The 24,271-nt window shown below is 40.1% G+C and overlaps 1 protein-coding gene and 1 long non-coding RNA gene across 6 annotated transcripts in view; one reads left to right on the plus strand and one right to left on the minus strand.

The window, feature by feature from the left end:
- The first annotated feature begins 9,049 nt into the window (after positions 1–9,049).
- On the plus strand, positions 9,050–23,922 carry Ctss (cathepsin S). Of its 2 annotated transcripts, none has more exons than XM_090341072.1 (8): positions 9,050–9,145; positions 10,486–10,615; positions 16,878–17,000; positions 17,866–18,015; positions 18,715–18,942; positions 19,807–19,972; positions 22,594–22,696; positions 23,495–23,922. In XM_090341072.1, exons 1-8 carry the CDS (start codon positions 9,120–9,122, stop codon positions 23,592–23,594), a joined length of 1,026 nt encoding a protein of 341 aa, XP_090197198.1. In that variant the 5' UTR covers positions 9,050–9,119; the 3' UTR covers positions 23,595–23,922. The 2 variants fall into 2 exon arrangements, with proteins under 2 accessions (XP_090197198.1, XP_090197199.1); XM_090341073.1 differs by having other exon boundaries at positions 9,054–9,145; positions 10,489–10,615.
- Positions 10,475–24,271, minus strand: part of LOC150058305 (uncharacterized) — a 41,005-nt gene continuing 27,208 nt past the window's right edge. For 2 of the 4 annotated variants that reach the window (XR_016536866.1, XR_016536865.1), the window contains exons 3-6: positions 23,313–23,418; positions 19,021–19,200; positions 16,831–16,903; positions 10,475–10,590 (exon numbers count right to left, since the gene is read on the minus strand). This is a non-coding gene — a long non-coding RNA (uncharacterized LOC150058305). Of the gene's footprint in view, positions 10,591–10,796; positions 10,913–16,830; positions 16,904–19,020; positions 19,201–23,312; positions 23,419–24,271 lie in introns of those variants that run through there. The other 2 variants (XR_016536867.1, XR_016536868.1) reach the window with 2 other exon arrangements.

Genomic DNA, 24,271 nt, shown 5'->3' on the forward strand with positions numbered 1-24,271 from the left:
TAGGCTAAGAGTTATGACCACAGTCTGCATGACTTTGTTGTTCTTGGACTGTTGCTATGTGAATAGATGCTTCACATGTTCAGCTAGGCCAGATCCTCATTTATTGGGATTCTTTAGTTTAATTACCCCAGAGGACTGAAGTGACCAGACCCCCCAACTTCCAAGTCCCCTTCTTCAAGTAGATCCTCAAGGAGATAGTTCTGTGTTTTTTCACCAACTCACAAATCTATTCATAAAATTTTGGTACCAGTTTACATAATATAGAAATGTATTTTCTTTTTCTTCTTTGAATTTTTTAAATAAAGTATTTATCTTGTCTATAATGTAATAAATCGCATTCAGCATACAGTCATTGTGTATTGGGTACTGTGTTAGGTGCTAAAGACAAAAAGATAAGTACAGGTGGCTCAGGCCCATAATCTTAGTTAATCAGAAGGCTGAGATCTGAGGATTGCTGATAAGTCAACTTGAGCAGAATGATATGAGAGACTATCTGCAATTAGCCAGGAAAAAAGCTGGACTGGATGTGTGCATCAAGCATCAACTGTGAGGAAAAAAGCTGAGCAGGAGTACAAGATCCTCAGTTCAAGTCTCAGCTTGATATATATAGAATTTGCCTTCAAACAAACAAACAAATAAGGTATTAGGCATTAAAGAAGAGATTCAAGGGGCCAGGAGTTTGGCCTAGTGGTAGAGTGCTTGCCTAGCATACACGAAGACCTGGGTTCAATTCCTCGGTATCACATGCACAGAAAATGTTGGAAGTGGTGAAGTGGCTCAAGTGGCAGAGTGCTAGCTTTGAGAAAACCTGAAGGACAGTGCTCAGTCCCTGAGTTCAAGCAGAAAGAAGAAGAAGAAAGAAGGAGGAGGAGGAGGAGGAAGAGGAAGAGGAAAGAGAAGGAGAAGAAGAAGAAGAAGAGGAGATACAAACCAGTGCCAGGAGTTCATGCTTGTAACCCTAGCTACTCAGGAGGCTGATATCTGATATCTGAGGATTGTGGTGTGAAGTCAACCTGGGCAGAAGGGCTGTGAGACTGCTGTCTCCAATAAACTATTCAGAAAACACTGGAAGTGGAGCTGAAGCTCAAGTGGTAGAGTGCTAGCCTTGAGTACAAAGAGGCTCAGGGATAGAGATCAGGCCCTGAGTTCAAGTCCCAGGACCTGAAGAAAAGAAGACATATAAAATAGTCAGTAAATACATAAAAACATATGTGTGAGTCTTCAGACATTATCACTAACCATTGGAGAAATACAACTAAAACTGCAAAGAGTTGGCACTTTATTCCCATTAAGATTTTTTTTTAACCAGTCTTAGGCTTGAGCTCAGGGCCTGAGCACTGTCCTTGGACTTTCTCAAGGCTAGAGCTCTACCACTTGAGCCTCAGCACCACTTCTGGCTTTTTTCTATGTATGTGGTACTGAGGAATAGAACCTGGGTCTTAGGGCATGCTAGGCAAGCACTCTACCACTAGACTAAACTCCTGGCCTCATTAAGATTTTTTTTTTAAGATTTTTTTTTGTATTCCTATTTGGGAGCTTCTTTGGGGGGGGGCTTCTCCAGCAAAAAAGTTCATGAGACTAAAAAATTCATGAGACCTAATTTCAACAAATGAAAAGGCCTGTCTCCCGTCCCAGCTATATAGGAAGATAAATGGAAAACTCAAGTTCCATGCCAGTCTGAGCATAAATGTGAGACCTAATTAAAAAATAGCTAAGCTGGGCACAGTGGCTCATGCCTGTAATCCTAGCTACTCAGGAGGCTGAGATCTGAGGATCACGGTTCAAAGCCAGCCCGGGCACTAAAGGCCATGAGACTCTTATCTCCAATTAACCACTAGAAAACCAGAAGTGGTGCTGTAGCTCAAAAGGTAGGGTGGTAGCCCAGAGTTGAAGAGCTCAAGGACAATGCCCAGGCCCAGAGTTCAAGCACCTCAACTGACAAAAAAAAAAAAAAAGCAAAAACAACAAAAGAAACCCAAAACAACAACAACAACTAAAGCAGCCATGTTCTAGTGGCTCACACCTATAATCCTAGCTACTCAGCAGGCCACGATTTGAGAATGGAGATTGGTTTGAAGCCAGCCTGTACAAGAAAGTCCTCCAATTAACTATCCAAAAGCCAGAAGTAGTGTGGCTCAAATGCTTAAGTGCCAGCCTTGAGGAAAAAAAGCTAAGAGACAGCATGCAGGTACTGGGTTAAGTGCCTACTACCATCTTAAAAAAAGAAAAAAAGGTTAAGATTGTGGCTAAAGTTATAGAGCATCTGCCTAGCAAACTCAAGGCCCTCAGTACAAACTCTAGTACTTATAAGACCAGAATATAAACTCGTGAACATTGTCATTGGGCATGTAGTATGCTGTAGCAGCTATAGGAAGTTATGCATAGAACTATCATATGATCCAGCAATTCTACTCCCAGGTATAGAAAGTCAAGAAAAAATAAAGATCCAGACAGACACTTGAATGTTTTCAGCAACATTGTTCATAATAACCAAAAGGTAAAACTCAAGGGTCCATCAACAGATGAACTGATAAGCAAATGTTATATTCTATCCAAGGGACTATTTTTTAGCCACATAAAGGTAGATCCTATCATATAGATAAACCTTGAAAACATGGTAAGTAAAACAAGTCAGAGCCAAATATTGTATTTCCACTTAATAGGATGCACTTAATATAGTCAAATAGGACAAGTAGCAGAATAGAGGATACCAGTGGTTTGCAAAGTGGTGAAATTAGGGGTTATTGATTAATGGTTGTGGAGTTGCGCTCCCCCCCTCTTCTTTGCCAGTTGAAGCTTGAACTCAGGCCCTGATCATTGTCCATTGGCTTTCTCAAGGCTAGAGCTCTACCACTTGAGCCACAGCAACACTTCTGGCTTTTTATGTGAATGTGGTACTAAGGAATCGAACCTGGGTCTTTGTGCATACTGGGCAAGCACTCTACCACTGGGTCACAGTCTTGGCTCTCAGTGTGGAGTTTCTATTTGGGATGCTAAAAAGGTACTGACAGGGTAGATTAGTTGAGACCCCTGGCCCTTGGACAGCATCTTGACTTAGCAGGTAGAAACAGGACAGAAAGGAGTCACTGTTTCAAAATATCATGCCTGCCCCTCTCTACCCCTTCTAATTTTAGAGAGAGGATTTGCAGAAGGGAACCAATTAGTAACTAATAATCAATCTGAATATTGCAGGACCCAACCACTAAGTTACCTTTGAACACAGTTAATTATAATAGGGACAACCAATCTGAGAACAGCCTAGGGTATAAAAATCCTTACGAGTCACAGAGAATATACACAGAGGTAGAGTGGGGGCCGGGAGTGTGGCCTAATGATAAGAGTGCTTGCCTAGTTGCATGAAGCCCTGGGTTCGATTCCTTGGTACTACACACACAGAAAAGCCTGGAAGTGATGATGTGGCTCAAGGAGTAGAGCGCTAGCCTTTAGAAAGCCCAAGGACAGTGGTCAGGCCCTGAGTTCAAGTCCCAGGACTGGCCAAAAAAATTAAAATAAATAAAATAAAGAGCAGAGTGGGGGCTGTGAGTTTGGTCTAGTGGTAGAGTACCTGCCTAGTATGCACCATGGTAGATTCCTCAGTACCACATACATAGAAATATTACCAGCACCAAGCAGAAAACCTAAATAGAGAGCATAAAAATAAGGCATGTTTTCGGCTTAACAGAAAAATGTTAACTACATAAGTTTATTAAGGGGGCTCTATTATCCCTCAACTAGCTTTATATTTAAATTATCCTTCCTAAGTCTCCCTATTCTCCCAATTCTATTTACTCTTCATTTCACCTTTGTGTTTATTTGGGGAGAAGGTTAATAAATGAGCTATTTTATTATGAAAATAATGGTTGTTATAATTAGTATACTTGTATAAATAGGAAATAAAACTAGCATCTTTATCACCACAAAAGTCAGGGTCTTAAGATTAAGTAAGATACTTCCTCAGAAAAACTTAACACAGCTGATTTTGGGGGTGTATGAAGCTAAAGAAAGGGTGACTTCAAAACACAGAAAAAGCACAAGTGTAACAAGCAGGCATAAAGCTTTCTTGTTCTGCTTTCGTTTCAACTTTCTCACATTAGTCAGGAAATGCCTTCTCATCTATGATGGAAAGGTGCCAATGTTTCTGAGAAGATTTAGTATTATGCTGTTGGATACTTGTCTTGGATTTTATTTTTATTTTATTTTATTGCCGGTTGTGTGGCTTGAACACAGGGCCTGCCTTTGTCCCTGAGCCTCTTTGTGCTCAAGGCTCTACCACTTGAGCTGCAGTGCCACTTCCAGGTTTTCTGGGTGGTTTATTGAAGGTAAGAGTTTCATGGACTTTTCTGCCTGGGCTGACTTCAAACATCATCCTCAGATCTCAGCCACTTGAATAGCTAGGATTACAACAGGCATGAGCCACTGCTACCCACCTTGATTTGTTTGTTTGTTTGTTTTAGTCATGGGTCTCGGCCCTGTCCCTGAGCTCTTCAGCTCAAGGCTGCTGCTCTACCCAGGGTGCTCAAGGGCACCTTGAGCCACAGCCCCACTTCCTGTGTTTCTAGAGTTAACTGGAGATAAGAGTCTCTTGTTCTTTAGTGCCTGGGCTAGCTTTGAGTGATCCTTTGGCCTCAGTCTCCTGAGTAGCTAGGACTACAGGCAGAAGCCACCATGCTGGATTGTTTTTTATTTGTTTATTTATTTTGCCAATCCTGGGCTTGAGCTCAGGGCCTGAGCACTGTCCTTGGACTTTCTCAAGGCTAGAGCTCTGCCACTTGAGCCTCAGCACCATTTTCAGCTTTTTTTCTATGTAAGTGGTACCGAGGAATCAAGCCCAGGTCTTCATGCATGCTAGGCAAGCACTCTACCACTAGGCCAAACTCCCAGCCCCATTGTTTTTTTTATTTTAATCACCTAGTAAGTAAATACATTTGGAATAACAAGTTACTCTATTTCAGGGGAAACTTACTAAACAAAAGTCCAATTTATAGCTGAAAAATGTTACAGAATGATTTTTTTCCCCCCACAAGGACTCACTCTAACTCAGGCCGGCCTTGAACACAAAATTCTCCTGTTTCAGCTTCCTTAGTGCAAGGGTCATAAAAATGTATCACAATACATAGCTAGGATGATTTTTAAGCTTATAACATTTATTAAATGAGGGCCAGAAGTTTGGCCCAGAGGTAGAGTGCTCGCCTAGCATGTCCCAAGACCTGGGTTCAATTCCTTGATACCTCATATATAGAAAAAGCCAGAAGTGGTACTGTGGCTCAAGTGGTAGAGACCTAGCCTTGAGAAAGCCCAAGGACAGTGCTTAAGCACTGAGTTCAAGCCCCAGGACTGGCAAAACAAAGCAACGACAACAACAAAAAAAATATATTAAATGAACATATAGTAAGTTATCTAATGATAGGTTCCCCTAATGTATTCAACTATAGTATTTGTTTACAGACTTACTATGACACAGAGACTATTAAAGCTAAAGGCTTCAGAATCCATGGCCAATGGGCAATGAATAAAGATAAGAAAAATTAACAAACAAGTATTTATTAGTTGTTGCCTTAACATGTTTTTGTTAAACTTCAGAACAATACAAAGATGTTTGTATTGTCCTTTCCCTTTCAGACAGTGTCTTACTATGCAGTCCGGGCTAGCCTCAAATTTTCAATCTACTTGCCTATGCCTCCTGAGTTCTAAGATTCCAGGCATGCATCACCACAACCAGCTAAGATCCTTTTTTTTGGGGTCAGTCATGGGGCTTGAACTACTGTGGGCTTTAGCGTGTCCCTGAGCTCTTCAGCTCAAGACTACCACCTTGAGCCACAGCACCTCTTCCAGTTTTCTGGTAGTTAATTGGAGATAAGAGTTTCATGGACTTTAGTGCCTGGGCTGGCTTTGAACTGTGATCCTCAGATCTCAGTCTGAGTAGCTAGGATTACAGGCCTGAGCCACCATGTTGGGCTGAGATCCTATTTTTTCAAGTCAACTGTTAAGGTAAAATGAAGAATAGGGCCAAAATGTTGGTACAACTTATAAGGGTAGATGGAGGAAAATGAGTAGGGAAGTCAGAGACGATTGCAGAGACAGTTCTTGCCTGGTATGGTGGCTCATGCCTGTAATCCTAGCTACTCAGGAGGCTGAGATCTGAGGGTCCTGGTTCAAGTCCAGCCTGGGCACTACAATGCCCATGAGACTTATCTCCAATTACTCACCAGAAAACTGTAAGTGATGCTGTGGCTCAAGGGGTAGGTTGTAGCCTTGAGCTGAAGAGCTCAGGGACAATGCCCAGGCTCACAGTTCAAGTCTCACAACCAACAAAAAAATAATTTTTGAAGTGAATCTTGCAGGTTAAAGATTCAAAGAAAGGAGAAAAATCATTCTTGAAAGAAGGCAAAAATGACTAGAAAAAAATGTGAGCTGAATTCTAGTGGCTCACATGTGAGCCATTCAAACCCATGAGACCAGAAGGAAAAAAAAAAAAACCAGAAACAAACCCATGGAGATGGATTTGTAAGTGGTAGAGTACTAGTCTTGAGCAAAAACAGCTCAGGAACAACACCAAGGCCCTGAGTTCAAGTTCTAGGAATAGCATACACACACACACACAAATAATTTGAACTGGCACCAGTGTCTTATGCCTATAGTCCTAGCTACTGAGTATTTCTGGACTACTTATGCATATGGAAACTAAACTCCAGATACTTAATTTGTATTTGTTCTAGGCCTTATAACCATAATCACAGTGACAAAAACAAAACAAAAACAAAAGCTAACGCAAATGGCATAGGACATTTTTCTCCATTCCCGTTTTCCTGGCTATGAGTAGTTTGATCGTACAATATAGTCACTATAATGGCCCCTTATTTGAGGCCCAAACTAATGGAGCCACTGAACTTGAAGTTGAGCCTCCAGAATTACATGTCAAAATAAATCTCTTCATTTAATAAATATGCTGTGTAAAGTATTTCATGATAGTAATGGAAAACTAATACAATAATACTTGCTCTTTTTCTCATAAAAGGCAATTCAGGCTGGGAATGTGGCTTAGTGGTAGAGTGCTTGCTTAGTGTGCATGAAGTCCTGGGTTTGATTCCTCAATACCAAATACACAGAAAAAGCTGGAAGTGGTAGAGTACTAGCCTTGAGCAAAAGAAACTCAGGAACAGTGCCTAGGCCCTGAGTTCAAGCCCCAAGACTCCCGGGCGGGGAGTGGGGGTGGGGGTAGGGGGGTGGGGGGTGGTAAGCAATTCAATGGTATTCTCCTTTCCTTCCATGGGAAGGGGAAGATTATAAGCAGCAAGAATATATACTTTTTAATGAAGAAAAATACAACAAACAAAAGAAAAAAAACCCTAGAAATCACTAAGAAGAAGATACAACAAATGCAAGAGAAAAATGAGCAAAAGAGATGAAAAGGCAAGTTAAAGAAAATGCAAATTTTTAAATGATAGTTCACCTATCATTTAAAGGTAAGTACAGTAGCAGTAATAGGTATATAAATATATCCTTTTTTTATGTAGTATAATAGTGTGTGTACTGAGGTATTTTGAATTGATGAAAAAGAGCAAAGTGAAAATTATGACAATAGAAGATCATGGATGATTTTTATTAAGAAGAATAAGACAAGCTGGGTGCCCATGGCTCACATCTGTAATTCTAGCCACACAGGAGACTAAGATCTAAGGATGCAGCTTCTTCAAAGCCAACCTAAGAAGGAAAGCCTGTAAGACTACCTACTTACTTATTTGTTTATCTTTGGTCAGTTGTAGGACTTGAACTCTGGGCCAGGGCTTGCCTTGACCCTAAGTTCTTTTGCTCAAGGCTAGTGCTCTACCACTTTCTGCCACAGATCCACTTCCAGTTTTCAAGTAGCTACTCAGCCTGAGTAGCTAGGATTACAGGCATGAGCCACAGTGACTGGCCTCTTTGAGGCCAAAGAGAAGTAGATCTATGGCTCAGATGGTAGAGTACCACTCTTGAGCAAAAAAAAATTTCAGGAACACTGCCCAGACCCTGAGTTCAAGCCCCAGGACTGGCTTTGAAAAAAGAAAAAATGAATAAGACAGAATTTCCTGGACAGTCATGAACAGTTAAGATTTAAGAAAGTATTAATCGTAATCTCTTCATAACTCAAATTATTTCCATCTCAAAATTGGTATTTTTACTAAAGCAAGTGTTTAAAAAATGTGGCAGGTGGCAAGGACCAGGATTTTGGCCTAGTAGTAGAGTGCTTGTCATGTACAAAGACCCAGGTTCAACTCCTTGGTACTACATACACAGAAAAAGCCAGAAGTGGTGTGTGACTCAACTCAGGTAGTAGATCTCTATCCTTGAGAGAGCCCAAGGACAGTGCTCAGTCCTGAGTTCAATCCCTGGGACTGGCAAAAAAAAAAAAATATGGCCGGTGGGATTAATATATAACCTTCTACTGATATTCTCTTGATCTCTATTGAGGGCTCTTTCTCTCCCCTCGGAACACCTCCCTCCCTGCTACCACTTTAAATCTGGGGTTGAACCCAGAACCCTGCACTGTGCTTTTCCACTTAAGCATAATATTCTCAGTTTGTTTTTAATTTTTAATTAATTTATTTTTGTCTTGGGGCTTGAACTCTGACCTGGGCGCTGTCCTTGAGCTCTTCAGCTCAAGGCTACCACCCTATCTTTGAGCCATAGCCCCCCTTCCCGTTTTCTAAGGATTAATTGGAGATAAGAGTTTCCTGGCTTTGTATTGTCCAAGCTGGCTTTGAACCATGATCCTTCTATCTCAGCCTCCTGAGTAGCTAGGATTACAGGCGGGAGCCACTGCACCCAGCTTTTACTTTGTTTTTGAGACAAGGTCTTGCTAACTTTGTATAGCCTACAGTATTGCCTCCCAACTAGCTGGAATTCCAAGCAGGAGCTCATTCTGGGTGTTCATCTTTATGATTTACTATACTCACCTTGTGCTCAAGACAATAAGAAGACTGCCAGTGGTAGCAGACCTTGTAAGACTGCAAATGAAACTGAAATGAAAGTTCACTTCCTCCTTATGGGTACATCATGTGACAAGTTTTGATTTCTTTTTAAAGCAACTCAACTAATGTCTATCTGCCACCTTTGAGCACGCCAATTCACGGATTTTTACTATGGAAGCTTCTGCCGGTTCTATCATGTATGTATTGTTTGTGTGTTTGGTTTTTCTCCTGATGTTTGGTTTTAAATTCCTGATTTGCTTTGTCTACCAAGTTTTAAATATTTGGTTATAGGAAGTAAACTAAAAAAAAATCATGTTGTTCAAATTGCCTCATTTTTCTGATTAGAAAGAAACTGTTATTAAAAATTAATGTCTCCTAAAAATCTGTACTTGAATCTAAACCTAGTCTTTGAAAGATAATGTGAAAGTTTACATTGTTAAATTCCTAGCTGCTTTTGAGTTTAAAAGAAATAGAAAGTAAATCTAATATTAGGCAGTTAGTCACTGAATTTCCCCCCCCTCTCTCTTTTTGGTTAATTGGAGATAAAAGTCTCAGGTACTTTTGTGCCCGGGCTGGCTTTGAACCTTGATCCTCAGATTTCATCCTCCTGAGTAGCTAGGATTACAGGCATGAGCCACCACAGCCGGCTAGCCTAGCTTATTTTTAAAATCATACAAACTATACATATTAGTGGGATGCTATGAGATGTTTCAATATGTATACGTACTTGGGTTTGGATATTTAAGTAGGCCAGTTAAAACAATATGATTCATGGATTTAAAAATTCAAAAGACAGGGCTGGGAGTTTGACCAAGTGGTAGAGTGCTTACCTAGCATGTACAAAGACTGGGGTTTGACTCCTCAGTACAACATACATAGAAAAAGGCCAGATGTGGTGCTGTGGCTCAAGAGGTAGAGCTCTAGCCTTGAGAAAGTTCAAGGACCAGTGTTCAGGTCCTGAGTTCAGTCTCCAGGATTGGAAAAAAAAATGGGGCCAGGAGTTGGCCTAGTGGTAGGGTGCTTACCTAGCATGCCCAAAGATCTGGGTTTGATTCTTTGGTACAATATAGAAAAGCCAAAAGTGGTGCTGTGGCTCAAGTGTAGAGTGCTAAACTTTGAGGAAAGCCCAAGGACAGTGCCCAGGCCCAGTGTTAAAACCCCATGACTGGCAAAAAAAGAAAATTCAAAAGACAAACTGATTTTTCTTAAGGATAATTTTTCTTTATAAAGGGGAAAATAAAATTTCCCTTGATTATTTTTGTAGGCCAACCTTGGAAGGTCCTTACTTTTAACCCTTTAGGTATAAAAGGAAATTTATGAAAATTCACTTTTTAAATCCTGAATATTAGAAGTGATGTTTCAGATATAATTCCGTACTTGTTTCTTGTGTTTGCAAATTCTCAGAAGTCATCTATATAATCCTGGTTTATGGGCAGGTGTTCCTTTAATGGACTTTGCACTGCCATACTGTTTTGGAAATACAGAGTTGCAAAATACACAGCTACCAGCTATGCTTGCTGTATCACCTTTCTCACAGCAGAATGAAGTGGCTGGTGTGGGTGTCCCTGGTGTGCTCCTTCGCAGTGGCCCAAGTCCATGAAGACCCCAGCCTGGATCATCACTGGCATCTCTGGAAGAAAACCTATGGCAAACAATACAAGGAAAAGGTAGCTGCAAGTGCCACTTGAGTGATATGCTTTTATCTAAGTACACTGTTCTCTTCTCTTTCTCCCCCCCCCCTCTCTCTCTCTCCCTCCCTCCCTCCCTCCCTTTCTTTCTTTCTTGTTGTGGGTCATGGGACTTGAACTCTGGGCCTGGGCGCTGTCCCTGAGCTCTTGAGCTCAAAGCTACCTTCCTACCCTTGAGCCACAGCCCCACTTCCCAAGTACCCTGTTTTCTTCCTCTCAAAATCTTCTGCCCAAACATGTTATGCACTTTTTTCTTGTCCAATGTTGTTGTTGGTACTATGGGAGGTACAGAAGGAGACAAAATAAAGTTCTTGTTACTATGGGGCTTGTATTAATTACACTGGTAGAAACAGGAAGTAAATAAACAAAAATATAAACATTATCATGTGAGATGACAGTAAGTACAGTACAGTAAGCAAGACAAGGGACTATCAGGTCCATGGGGTAGCAGTGGATAGGTTGGTGAGGGAAGTCCCACAAATAATTTGACACTGGACTAGAGAGAAAGAGAGGGGGGGGGAAGCAAAACAGATGGAGTGAAAATCCCAGCCTAAGGGAAAATTACAGTAAGATCTTAAAGAGGCAGCATACTTGGCCCATCAGAGCAACAAAAAGTCCTTCTTTTAGTCCCTGTCATATAGAAGTGCTGCTAGAGGGGCCAGGAGTTTGGCCTAGTGGTAGAATGCTTTCCTAGCATGCAAGAAGACCCAGGTTCGATTCCTAGGTACCACATACATAGTTAAAAAGCCAGAAGTGGTGCTGAGGCTCAAGTGGTAGAGCTCCAGCCTTAAGAAAGTCCAAGGACAGTGCTCAGGCCCTGAGCTCAAGCCCAGACTGGTTAAAAAAAAAAAAAAAAAAGAAGAAGTGCTGCTAAAAGTTAATTCTTGACTCACACTTCCTGTTTTCTCCTTTCTTTCAAAACATACTTTTTTTTTTTTTGCCAGTCCTGGGCTTGAGCTCAGGACCTGAGCACTGTGCTTGGACTTTCTCAAGGCTAGAGCTCTACCACTTGAGCCTCAGCACCACTTCCAGCTTTTTTCTATATATGTGGTACCGAGGAATCGAACCCAGGTCTTCATGCATGCTAGGCAAGCACTTTAACCACTAGGCCAAACTCCCGGCCCCTCAAAACATACTTGATGACTGATTTTAACAATCTTATTACTTAAAACATCTACATCCACTGCTACATGATTTGTAAGTTATAAAGCTTCTTTAATCTTATTTTGTATAAAAATAACTTAATTGGGGGCCGTGAGTTTGGCCTAGTGGTAGAGTGCTTGGCTAGCATGCACAAAGACCCGGGTTCAGTTCCTCGGTACCACATACATAGAAAAAAGGCAGAAGTGGTGCTGAGGCTTAAGTGGTAGAGCTCCAGCCTTGAGAAAAGTCCAAGGACAGTGCACAGGCCCAGAGTTCAAGCCCAGGACTGGCCAAAAAAAAACCCAAACACTTAATTGGAGGCGGGAATGTGGTTTCGTGGTAGCTTGCATGAAGCAGTACCACATTAAAAAAAAAAAAAAGCTGGAAGCGGCACTGTGACTTAAGTGGTAGAGTGCTAGCCTTGAACACTCAGGGGCAGTGCCCAGGCCCTGAGTCCAAGACCCAGAATTGACAATAAATAATAATAATCACCTAGTCACATAAACTTTAAATTTTCATTTGTATACAAGGGCTTGAACTTACAGCCTCATCTCATTCACCTTTCGTACTCATAACTAGCACTCTACCACTTGAACCACACCTCCAGCCCAGGTTCTTGCTGATTGTTTGAAGATAGTCTTGAAGCCAGCCCCAGCTAGCTTCAAACACCACTTCTCCATACCTCAACCCTCCTTAGAAGCTGGATTACAATCATGAGCCACTGGCACCTCATTCATGGGCTATAATGTGATGTTATGATAATGTATAAATTGTAGAATACTTAAATAAAGCTAGATCCCACCAGATACTCTTATCCTTTGTAGTAAGGTTGTTTAAAATAAGCTCTTTTAGCAATTTTCAAGTATAAAGTATTTTATCATTTATTATAATTATCAGTGTGTGATAGAGAAAGAGTATATTCTTGTCAAACTGAAACATGAATTTTGACTGTTGTCTCACCTTTCCCTGTCCAACTTCCCCCAGCCTTTGATAACTACTATTTGACTTTCTATTTCTGAGGTGGACTTTTCTTTCTCTTTTTTCTTTTCTTTTCTGTGCTTTGCTTTGATCCATCGTGGAGCTTGACCTCTGGGCCTGAGCACTGTCCCTGAGCTCTGCAGCTCAAGGCTAGTGCTCTACCACTTTGAGCCACAGTGCCACTTCCAGTTTTCTGGTGGTTAACTGGAGATGAGAGTCTCATGGACTTTTGTGCCTAGGCTGGCTTTGAACTGCAATCCTCAGATCTCAGCCTCCTGAGTAGATAGGATTACAGGCAAGAACCATCAGCACCTGACCAGAGTTGTACTTCTTTTTTTTTTTTTCCCAGTCAGTCATGGGACTTGAACTTGAGGTCTGGGCACTGTCCCTGAGCTCTTCATCTCAAGGCTACCACCCTACCCCTGGAGCCACATCGCCACTTCCAGTTTTCTGGTGATTAATTTGAGATAAGAGTCCCTCAGAATTTTTAGTGTCCAGACTAGCTTTGAGCCATAATCGTCAGGTCTCATCCTCCTGAGTAGCTAGGATTACAGGCATAAGCCACTGGCACCTGGCCTTAGTTGGACTTTTCTTACTATCCTTTTTTTTTTTCCTGGATACTAGAGATGAAACTTAGGGTCTTAGATGTACTAGTTAAGCAGTCTACCAGTGAGCCATACCCACAGCAAATGAGTTTATGTGTCAGTAAGATCATGTAGTATTTGTCTTTCTGCGCCTAATTTTGCGTAGCATATCTTCTATATTTATTCATGTTGTTATTTATTTATTATTTTTACCAGTCATGGAACCTGAACTCAGGGCCTGAGCACTGTCCTTGGGCTTTCCTCAAGGCCAGTGCTCTATCACTTGAGCCTCAGCACCACTTCTGGCTTTTTCTTTGTTTTTTTTGCCAGTCTTGGGCTTGAGCTCAGGGCCTGAGCACTGTCCTTGGACTTTCTCAAGGCTAGAGCTCTAGCACTTGAGCCTCAGCACCATTTTCGGCTTTTTTTCTATGTATGTGGTACCGAGGAATCGAGCCCAGGTCTTCGTGCATACTAGGCAAGCACTGTACCACTAGGCTAAACTCCTGGCCCCTCCTTTTTATTTTTAAAAATTGTATTTATTTATTGCTTATATAGTACCGAGGATTTGAACCCAGGGATTCATGCATGCCAAGCAAGCAGTTTACCACTAACCCACATTCCCAGTCACAATTTCCTCCTTTTAAAAACTGTTTATTCATACAACCTTCCCTGTATCTGTTCATGTATGATGAACCCTTTAAGTTGACTCCATAGCTTAGCTATTGTCAGTGAACCCGGGCCTGGGTGGGGGTTGATATTCTGATTTCATTTCTTTCAGATATATTCCTAGAAGTGGTCTGTCTTAGGGGTTCAAGCCTAGGGCCTTGGACACGATGGGCCAGAGCTCCATCACTGTGCTACATCTTAGGCTGGCTTATTTATTTATTTGTTTGTTTGTTTTCTGGTGATACTAAGGATTGAACCCAGACGTGTGTGTGTGTGTGTGTGTGTGTGTGTGTGTGTGTGTGTGCCTGCATATCAGTCCTAGGGCTTTAACTCAGGACCTAGGCACTGCCCCTGAGCTTTTGTGTTTAAGGTTAGTACCTACTCCTTAAGTTACAACTCTATCTGACTTTTGGTGTTTAATTGGAAATGAGAGTTTCATGGCCTTGCCTGCCTGGGCTGGTCTCAAACTGTGGTTCTCAGATCTCAGCCTACTGAGTAGCTAGGATTATATGCGTGAGCCACAGACATGTAACTTGAACTCAAAGCTTTGCTAGGTAAGTGCTCTTCCATTTAAGCCATGCTTCTCACCTAGTTTGCTTTTTTCTTTTCTTTTATTTTCTAGTTTGCTTTTGAGAAAAGCGCCTGCTAACTTTGCCCTAGCTGGCCTCAAACTACAATTCTTCCTCCTCTGCTTTTCATATCTCAATTCCTCTTTCTTAATTTTGTGTGTATATATGTGTGTGCACAAATTTTTTTGTACACATTTGTTCTGGCCTTGAGCTCATAGCCTGGACGCTGTACTTTTACTTTTTTGTTCAAGGATACTACTCTTACCACTTGAACCACAGCTGCACTTCTGACTTTTTGGTGGTTAATTGGAGATAAGAGTCTCATGGACTTTCTTGCTAGGGCTGGCTTTGAACCAAAATCCTCAGATCTCAGCCTCCTGAGTGGCATGAACCACCGGTGCTCAGTCTATCTTTTGGTTTTTTGAGGAATTTTCATACTATTTTCCAAAATTTACATTCTCAAAAACAATGTACTAGCATTTTCTCACCAACACATATCTTTTAAATAATAGATATGAGGTGATGTTTCAGAGTTTCAATTGCTCTTTGCTGATGATTAATGATGTTGAGGATTTTTTCATGTACCTCTTGGCCATTTGCACTTTATGTTAGGGAATGCTCATTTAGGTCCTTTGCTTAGTTTTAAATAATGACTTGCTATTTTGTTATTAAATAGTTTGTTATTGGATTCTTCCTACATGTGTACTAATGTCACTTATCAGGTTTATACTTTGCCAATATTTTCTCTCAATCTCTCCACTGCCTCTTAATTTTGTTAATTGTTTCCTTTGCTCTGGAAAAACTTTCTAGTTTAAATTAATCCCATCTGTACATTTTCCCTTTTATCTCAGTGTTTTTAGTGTCATATCCAAACCAATATTATGAAGCTTGACCCTCACCCTAAGTATTCTTATAGTATGTTTGTTTGTTTTTGGTAATGGGTTTGAATTAAGGACCTCAAGCTTGCTCAACAGGCAATCTACCAATGAGTCACACCTCCATCTAGCCCCCACCCCTACTCATTTCTTTCCCACTGCTTATTTTAAGACAGGAACTCACTTTTTGCACCAGTCCTTGAGGAATCTGGCAAACTTTTTTGCCTAGAATGGCTTGAAGACTCAATCCTCCCAGGCCTTCATGTAATCTGCAGCACCACAAAAAGAGCCTGACACCACTGGCTCACACCTAGAATACTCAATACTCAAGAAGTTAAGATCTGAGGATTGAGGTTGAAAGCCAACCTGAATGACAATTGTTAGACAGGAGTGTGATTCAAGTGGTAAAGTACAACCATGAGTGTAATGTCAAGTGAGAGTGTTTGGTCAAATTCAAGCTCCAATACAGGCAGAGAATAAAAAGTAGACCCCTGGAGGCTGGGAGTATGGCCTAGTGGTAGAGTGATTGCCTAGCATGCATGAAGACCTGGGTTCCATTCCTCAGTACCACATACAGAAAAAAGAAGACAGAAGTGGTACTGTTGCTCAAGTGGTAGAGCGCTAGCCTTGAGAAAGCCCAAGGACAGTGCCCAGAACTTGAGGTCAAGTGCCAGGACTGGAAAAAAAAAAAAAAGTAGAAACCCCTTAAATGTAAGACTAGGATTTGGACTGGGAGCGTGGCCTAGTGGTAGAGTGCTTGCCTAGCATGTACAAAGCCTTGGATTCAATTTCTCAGTACCACACACACAGGAAAAGTCAACAGTAGTAAGGACTGTGGCTCAAGTGGTAGAGTGCTAGTCTTGAGAAAACTCAAGGACAGTGCCTAGGCACTGAGTGCAGGCCCCAAAATGGGCAAAACCAAAAATCCAGAATTGGGGCCATGGCTCAAGTGGTAGAGTGCTAGCCTTGAACACAAAAGCTCAGGGGCATGGCCAGGAATGTGGCTTAGTGTAAAGTGCTTGCCTAGCACACATGAAGCCCTGGGGTCAATGCCTCAGTATCAGATAAACAGAGAAAGCTGTTAAGTGGTGCTGTGGCTCAAGTGGTAGGGTGCTAGCCTTAAGCCAAAAAAGCTTAGGCCCTGAATTCAAACCCCAGGACCAACACTGAAATCAAAAGAAAAAGAATTAAAAACTGAAACAAAAACAAAACCCCATCCATAAAGGAAAACCATCCATACTAATGAACATTAAATTATGCAATAAATTAGGAATTCTGTAATATATAAATATATATTAGATTTTATCTATTTTCTTCTAAATAGGTATACATTTGGTAGAACACTTTGTGAAATGTTATTTGTATTAATGAACACTTACTTTGTCAAGGATGCAGCAAAATTGCGTTCTTTTTCCTTATATTTTAGAATGAAGAAGTGGTACGGCGTCTCATCTGGGAAAAGAATCTAAGGTTTGTGATGCTTCACAATCTGGAGCATTCAATGGGGATGCATTCATATGACCTAGGCATGAACCATCTAGGAGACATGGTATGTAAATTATAAATAATCCTATTTTCCTGTCCTGGTTTCTATCCCTCCAAAAACAAACTCAAGGAAAAAACAAAACAAAAACAAAGGAGACTAAATAGCCAGAGGCTCATGCCTGTTATCCTAGCTACTCAGGAGGCTGAGATCTGAGGATCGTGGTTCAAAGCCAGCCAGAACACTAAAGTCAGTGAGACTCTTATCTCCAATTAACCACTAGAAAACTGGAAGTGGCTCCAGGGATAGAGTGCTAGCCTTGAGCTGAAGAGCTCAGGGACAGTGCCCAGGCAGAGTTCAAGCCCCATGACTCACAAAAAAAGACTGAAGAGACTTTACTGTAAGTCTACTCATCAATTACTCTTTAGTCTATTAGTAAGAATAGTACTTATGTTGGTCAGAAGCAACATTTGTTTTTCTTAGTTTTAAAATATATTCACATTTGCAAACACTAGGATATTAAAAAGAACATGCAGCTGGTTGCTGGTGGCTCATGCCTGTAGTTCTAGCTGCTGACAAACTAAGTTCTGGGAATTACAGTTCAAAGCCAGCCTAAGTAGGAAAGTCTATGAGGTATTTATCACTAACCACCTAAAAGATGCCAGAAATGGATCTGTGGCTCAAGTTGTAAAGTGCTGGCCTTTAGTAAAAATCTCAGGGACAGGCCCTAAGTTCAAGCCCCAGGACTAGCACCCAAAAAAAAGGGCATAACATTTTATTAAAAATTATTTGTATAAAATTTTTAGTTTTAGTTTAATATTAAATTGCTTCATTTATACTTCTAATTTTATTAAATGCTATGATTAAAACTAATATCACCAGCTTTAGAAAAAAAAGGAAATGTGAAAAATGATGTGTATTTGCTCTGTAGACCAGTGAAGAGGTGGCATCTTTGATGAGTTCCTTGAGAGTTCCCAGCCAATGGCAGAGAAATGTCACTTATAAGTCAACTCCTACTCAAAAATTGCCTGATTCTATGGACTGGAGAGAAAAGGGGTGTGTTACCGAAGTGAAATACCAGGTGAGCATTACCACTCCACGCCTCCACGTCCTAGGCAGACTCTCTCTTCCTATGTTAACCCATATGTTTGGGAAGGAACTTCAATCTCTTGTGTTACTTTCTAATTGTTTTTGTTATTCTTGTATTCCCAACTGAATTGTAAAGTCTTTTGGGGTAAGAATCATCTATTATTCTTTCTTATTCCTACAGTGCTTAGAACACTCGTGGCTTTGAGAATTCTATTGTACACAAACACCGTTAACTATATACATTGTTCTGTAAGACCAAGTTAGTGGTGATCTTATCTACTGGTCACACATGATCTTCCTAGGTATCATTTGATCTGGGGAAGGATTCCTTAGGGGAAGGAAATCAACCTATTGTGCTCAAAATCATTTTATTGTAGACATTTATTTCCCCTTATAGGTGAACATAGGTAGAATTTGGCACATGCTCAAGGAATACTATAATATATTCGACCATGCTCACTGTTCTCTGAGCTGATATTTACAAATATCCATCAAGGTTGACCTTGCCTAGAGAACAATAAAATGTTTAGTCTTCTTTCCCACTGACTTAGAGAGAAGGAAACTGTAGTGGGGAATGCTTCCTGAAAATTACTGGCCAATGTGACATGGCTTGATGTTCTCCTGTTTGTATTATGAAAGCCATCCTTACTGATTTTCTGTGATTTCTTTTGTGACCTTATGTGTGTTTTAGGGTGCTTGTGGTGCTTGCTGGGCTTTCAGTGCTGTGGGAGCACTAGAAGCACAGCTAAAGCTGAAAACAGGAAAGCTGATATCTCTCAGTGCACAGAACCTGGTGGACTGTTCAACTGAAAAATACCAGAATAAAGGCTGCGGAGGTGGCTTCATGACATCAGCTTTCCAATACATCATTGATAACAAGGGCATTGATTCAGAAGCTTCCTATCCCTACAAAGCCCTGGTATGTCACAGGCAAACTGTGTGCTGTCCCATGACCTTGTTCAATCCATTGACTCATTGTACCAGAATCACCACTTACTCAATTGTTTCAGAATCAGTATTACGTGTATGAGCTAGAACTCCTGTCAACATCTCTTAAATTCCTGAGTTTTCATTCTTACGCAATAGTCTTCTTATCAGTGGCAGTGGTTTACATATCAGAGTTGCTATAATTCCAGAACCTCAGGAGTTTGAGGCCAGCCATAGGTAAAGGAAGACCCTGTTTCAAAATAAATTACAAGAGAAAAGGGTTGGTAGGATGGCTCAGTGGGGTTGCACAGTGTAGGACCTGGGTTCAATCCCCAGTGGGAGTGTGGGGATAACCAGTGGTGAAATATTTTTATATAAGGAAGAGGTGTTCATAATTAAACAAAGACTTTAGATAAACAATCTTTAAAATTCTCTCTGTACAATCTTCCCAATATTTTTGTTATTATTATTATACAACCTCCATGCTTGGCCTGATTCTCAAATTATATGGTAGTACAGGTGGCTCATGCCTATAATCCTGGCAACTCAGGAGCTAAAATCTGTAGATCATGGTTCAAATCCAGCCTGGGGAAGGAAAGTCTATGAGATTCTTATTTCCAGTTAACCACCAGAAACCAGGTATAGGTTTGTAACTCAAATAGCTCAAAGAAGTAGTAGTAGAGTGCTAACCTTGAGCAAAAAGGCTGAGGGACCGTTCCTAGGCCTTGAGTTCAAACCCACCAAGCAACAAAAATAAAGTGGAGAAAGAAAGCATATTTGAAATCTAGACTTAAAATACTTATCATTTACAAAAGAAATTCAAGTTTGCTTCTTATTCTGATTTATATTTTTAAAGGATGAAAAATGCCATTATGATGCAAAAAATCGAGCTGCCACATGTTCAAAGTACACAGAGCTTCCCTTTGGAAGTGAAGATGCCCTAAAAGAAGCTGTGGCCAATAAAGGACCTGTGTCTGTTGCCATAGATGCAAGTCATCCTTCGTTCTTCCTCTATAGAAGCGGTAAAAACAGATATATGATTATTCTCTTGTTATATGCAACCTAGTATAGAAGCCAACTAGAATGTTCCTTTTTTTTTTTTTTTTTTTTTGCCCTGTCCTGTTGCTAGAACTCAGGGCCTGGGCACTGTCCTTGAGCTTCCTCAAGGCTAGGGCTCTACCATTTGAGGCATAGCACCACTTCTGGCTTTTTCTGTGTATGTGGTAATGGGGAATTGAACCCAGGTCTTCATGCATTCTAGGCAAGCACTCTACCACTCAGCCAAACTCCTGGCTCTATCTTAACATTTTATAGCCACTTCTAATTATGAAAGTAACACTTATTAAAGTTTGCTAACATTATATTTCAGGTAATATGCTAATTTCTTGATGTGTCAGGTCTCACTTACCACAAGAATCCTAATTTGCAAACGAAAAATCACAGTAGAGAATTTACCTAAATTCAAACAACCTGAAAATGGTTAAGCTGTTGGTGAGAGCACAAATTAGTACAGTCATTATAAAAAAAATTTAAATTCTTCCTCAAATTAAAATAAGAACTAACTACTGCTGAGGTACAGCAATTCCACTACTAAGTATACATATATCCAGGGGAGAATCAGCATGTGGAGAAGACATCTACGCTGCCATATTCACCGCAGCACAGTATTCACAACAGTCAAGATATGGAAGCAACCTAATGTCCACCAACTGATGACATGGATAAAGAAAATGTAGTATACATAGACTATGGGATATTATTCAGCCATGAAAGAGAATAAAATCCTGTCATTTGCAACAACATAGAATGTGGGATCATTATACTAAGTGAAATAAGACAGTCACAGAAAGACAAGTCCTGAATGATCTCATGAGAATACTTAAAAAATGTCAGAGGGCCAGGAGTGTGGCCTCATGGTAGTATGCATGAAGACCTGGGTTCAATTCCTTGACCACATACAGAAAGAGCTAGAAGTGGCTGGGTGCAGTGGCTCACACCTGTAATCCTAGCTATTCAGGAGGCTGAGACTTGAGGATTGCGGTTCAAAGCCAGCCCGGGCACTAAACAGTCCATGAGATGCTTATCTCCAATTAATCACTAGAAAATAGGAAGTGGGGCTGTGGCTCCAGGGGTAGGGTGGTATCTTTGAGCTGAAAAGCTCAGGGACAGCGCCCAGGCCCAGAGTTCAACTTCTGCAACAAAGTAAAATAAAATGAAAAAGAAAAAGAAAAAGCTAGAAGTGGTGCTGTGGCTAAAGTGATAGAGTGCTAGCCTTGAGAAAGCCCAAGGACAGTGCCCAAGCCCTGAGTTCAAGCCCCAGAACTGACCAAAAAAAAAAAAAAGATTTCACACCAGGTTTGTGGCTCCCATGGTAAAGCATTTTTACTTAGTAAACTTTAAATTCTAAGTTCAACCCCCAATATCACAATAAAATAAATAGTCAATACATAATAGGTAAAAGCAGAATAGTTGGGTGCTGGTATCTCATGCCTATAATCTTAGCTACTCCGGAGAATGAGATCTGAGGATCGTGGTTCAAAGCCAGCCTGGGCAGGAAAGTCTGTGAGGCTTTAACTGCAAAAATAAAATAAAATAAAGGTGGAAGTGGAGGTGTGATTCAAGTAGTAAAGCACTAGCTTTGAGCACAAAAGCTCAGGGGCAGTTGGCCCAGGCCCTGAGTTCAAACCCTAGGACCAGCACATGCACACATGAAAAAGCAAAATAATCATTAAGAGAAGTTAGTAAAATAGGAGGAGGGGAAGGATAGGGACAACTTAACCAATGGGTACTAAGTGATACTTATACAGCAGTAAAAAGTTCTCTGTAGTACTGCATATTAAGATGACTATAAATACTCTAAGGCTGGAATATAGTTCAATTTTAAAACATTTGCCTAGAATACTTGAGGCCCTGGGTTCAATCCCCAGGCAATTGGAAAGATTATTATAAATGAATGTAGTGATGCATGCCTGCAATTCCAGTACTCAAGATCTTACCTCAGTAAAAACAAACAATAACAAAAAACATCAATATAGCCAGGTGCAGTGGCTCACACCTGTAATCCTAGCTACTCAGGAGGCTGAGATCTGAGGATCAAGATTCAAAGCCAATCCGGGAACTAAAAAGTCCATGACTCTCTTATCTCCAGTTAACCACTAGAAAACCGGAAGTGGCACTGTGGCTCAAGGGGTAGGTCAGTAGCCTTGAGCTGAAGAGCTCAGGGATAGCACCCCATCCCAGAGTCCAAGCCCCCTGACTGCCAAAAAAAAAAAAAGATGGTTATAGTTAACAATAATGTAATGTATATGTGAAAAGACGAAAAGACTAGATGAAAGGAATTTTAATATTTTTAAATAAAGAAATTCTGTGTTTGAAGAGACAAATACATTATGCAGTGCATACATGGATCAAAACTGGTTAATGACTGAACTGATGACAAACGTGGCAAGAAAACTGACAGATATAGCATGATGTCAAAGAATTATAAGCTCTAAAATAATTGATACATAAAAGTATGTTACTAACATTTTAATTAATCTTGTCATATGTCCAAAATAGTCTAAGAAAAAGTAACAGAATTTTCAAATGTCTTTTAATATCAAATAGCATTCATTCCTTTCCCACAACTTAATTTTGTTTTCAGGTGTCTACTATGAACCAACCTGTACTCAGAATGTGAATCATGGTGTGGTAGTGGTTGGCTATGGTAATCTTAATGGGAAAGACTATTGGCTTGTGAAAAACAGGTAACATATTTGTAAATTATTTTACAGTTAATGGGGCTGGGAGTTTGGCCTAGTGGTTAAAGTGCTTGCCTAGCATGCATGAAGACCCGGGTTCGATTCCTCGGTACCACATACATAGAAAAAAGTCGGAAGTGGTGCTGAGGCTCAAGTGGTAGAGCTCTAGCCTTGAGAAAGTCCAAGGACAGTGCTCAGGCCCTGAGCTCAAGCCCAGGACTGGCAAAAAAAAATTATTTTACAGTTAATTAAATCAAGAACTTGAGGAAACAAATATGATCTTATGATTATGATGTTGATCATAATCATGTTAATAGGAAATATCAAGTTTCTTACCAAGTAACATTCTAAATTACCAAGTGCCTCCATTTACCCACTTACTATCTTCTTGTTTTCATCATTTGTCTTCTTCAATACTTATTAGCCATTAATGGAACTAGCCTTGAGCACAAAAACTCTGGGATAGCACCTATGTTCTTCTGAGTTCAAGCCCCAGGACAGGCACAAAATCAAAAAGAAAAAATTCCTCCTAGAGGAATTTAAGTTTGTTATAAAATCATTACTCATGATCCTATTATGCAAAAGCACTTAGAAATTGATCCATATAAATACTTGTTCTTACAAAAGGTATATTTACAACACAGGAACATTGACTGGGATGAACTTTGCATTGTTTCCTTAGGTAGTAAGTCTTCTCAACATTATAATTTGTTTCATATGAAATCATTCTAGGAGAAAAACAAAGATAAAAAGATGCAATTTTATTGTATTTGTTTTTAATTTTGCATTATTTCTTTTTCTAAGTTGGGGCATCAACTTTGGTGAACAAGGATATATTCGAATGGCAAGAAATAGGAACAATCACTGTGGAATTGCTAACTATTGCTCCTACCCAGAAATCTAGAGGATCTCTTCATTTTACAAGTAGAGAAGATGAAATATTCCCTCAATTTGACCTTCTATATTCTGAAGAAATAAGGTGTCACAATCAATGTACAGTTACTATGTTAATTGGAATATATAGTTTGTCTCTTTGCTTTACACATCTTGAGAAGAGGTGCAAATTAAGTTATAAATTTACTAAAGACATAACTGTATGAGAACTGGTCTTCCTGAGATAATCTGTTGTGTTTGTCATTGTTTTATTTTACACACTGTCATTTTGAGTCTCCTATAGCCTTTTATAACATGATGGCCTAAAAATGTTTAATAAATCTGCCATTTCAAATTTCTATTGTTACCATATATCTTTTTTTTTAAGTTAGTCTTAAGGGCTGGGAAAGTGGCTTAAGTGATAAAGTGCCTGCCTTCCAATTGTAAGCCCCTGAGTTCAAACCCCAGTACTAGAAAATAAAAATGAAAGCAAAACAAAAAACAGAAAAAATACCCTGACATAATTTTTCTTAGGTAATTGTTAAATTTACAATAAGAATGCTAATTATAGTATGCTGGTAATAGGTATGGCAACTATGGTAAGAAAAAAATATTAGTTTATAAATTTCCCAAGGCTCGCATTTTATCTTTGCCTATAACACATTTAATAAGTGATTTATTTACTTATTTATTAGCAGTACCAGAGTT

This window comes from Megascapheus bottae, chromosome 10, assembly GCF_031878675.1.
Source record: "Megascapheus bottae isolate mThoBot1 chromosome 10, mThoBot2.hap1, whole genome shotgun sequence".
Taxonomy (NCBI): domain Eukaryota; kingdom Metazoa; phylum Chordata; class Mammalia; order Rodentia; family Geomyidae; genus Megascapheus; species Megascapheus bottae.

Bases quoted from the DNA above. Each gene is read 5' to 3' on its own strand.
- Ctss (XM_090341072.1), top strand. From the start codon at position 9,120: ATGGAAGCTTCTGCCGGTTCTATCAT. The intron at 10,616-16,877 runs GTAGCTGCAAGT...CTTATATTTTAG, and splicing joins GCAAACAATACAAGGAAAAG to AATGAAGAAGTGGTACGGCG. The intron at 18,943-19,806 runs GTATGTCACAGG...ATATTTTTAAAG, and splicing joins CCTATCCCTACAAAGCCCTG to GATGAAAAATGCCATTATGA.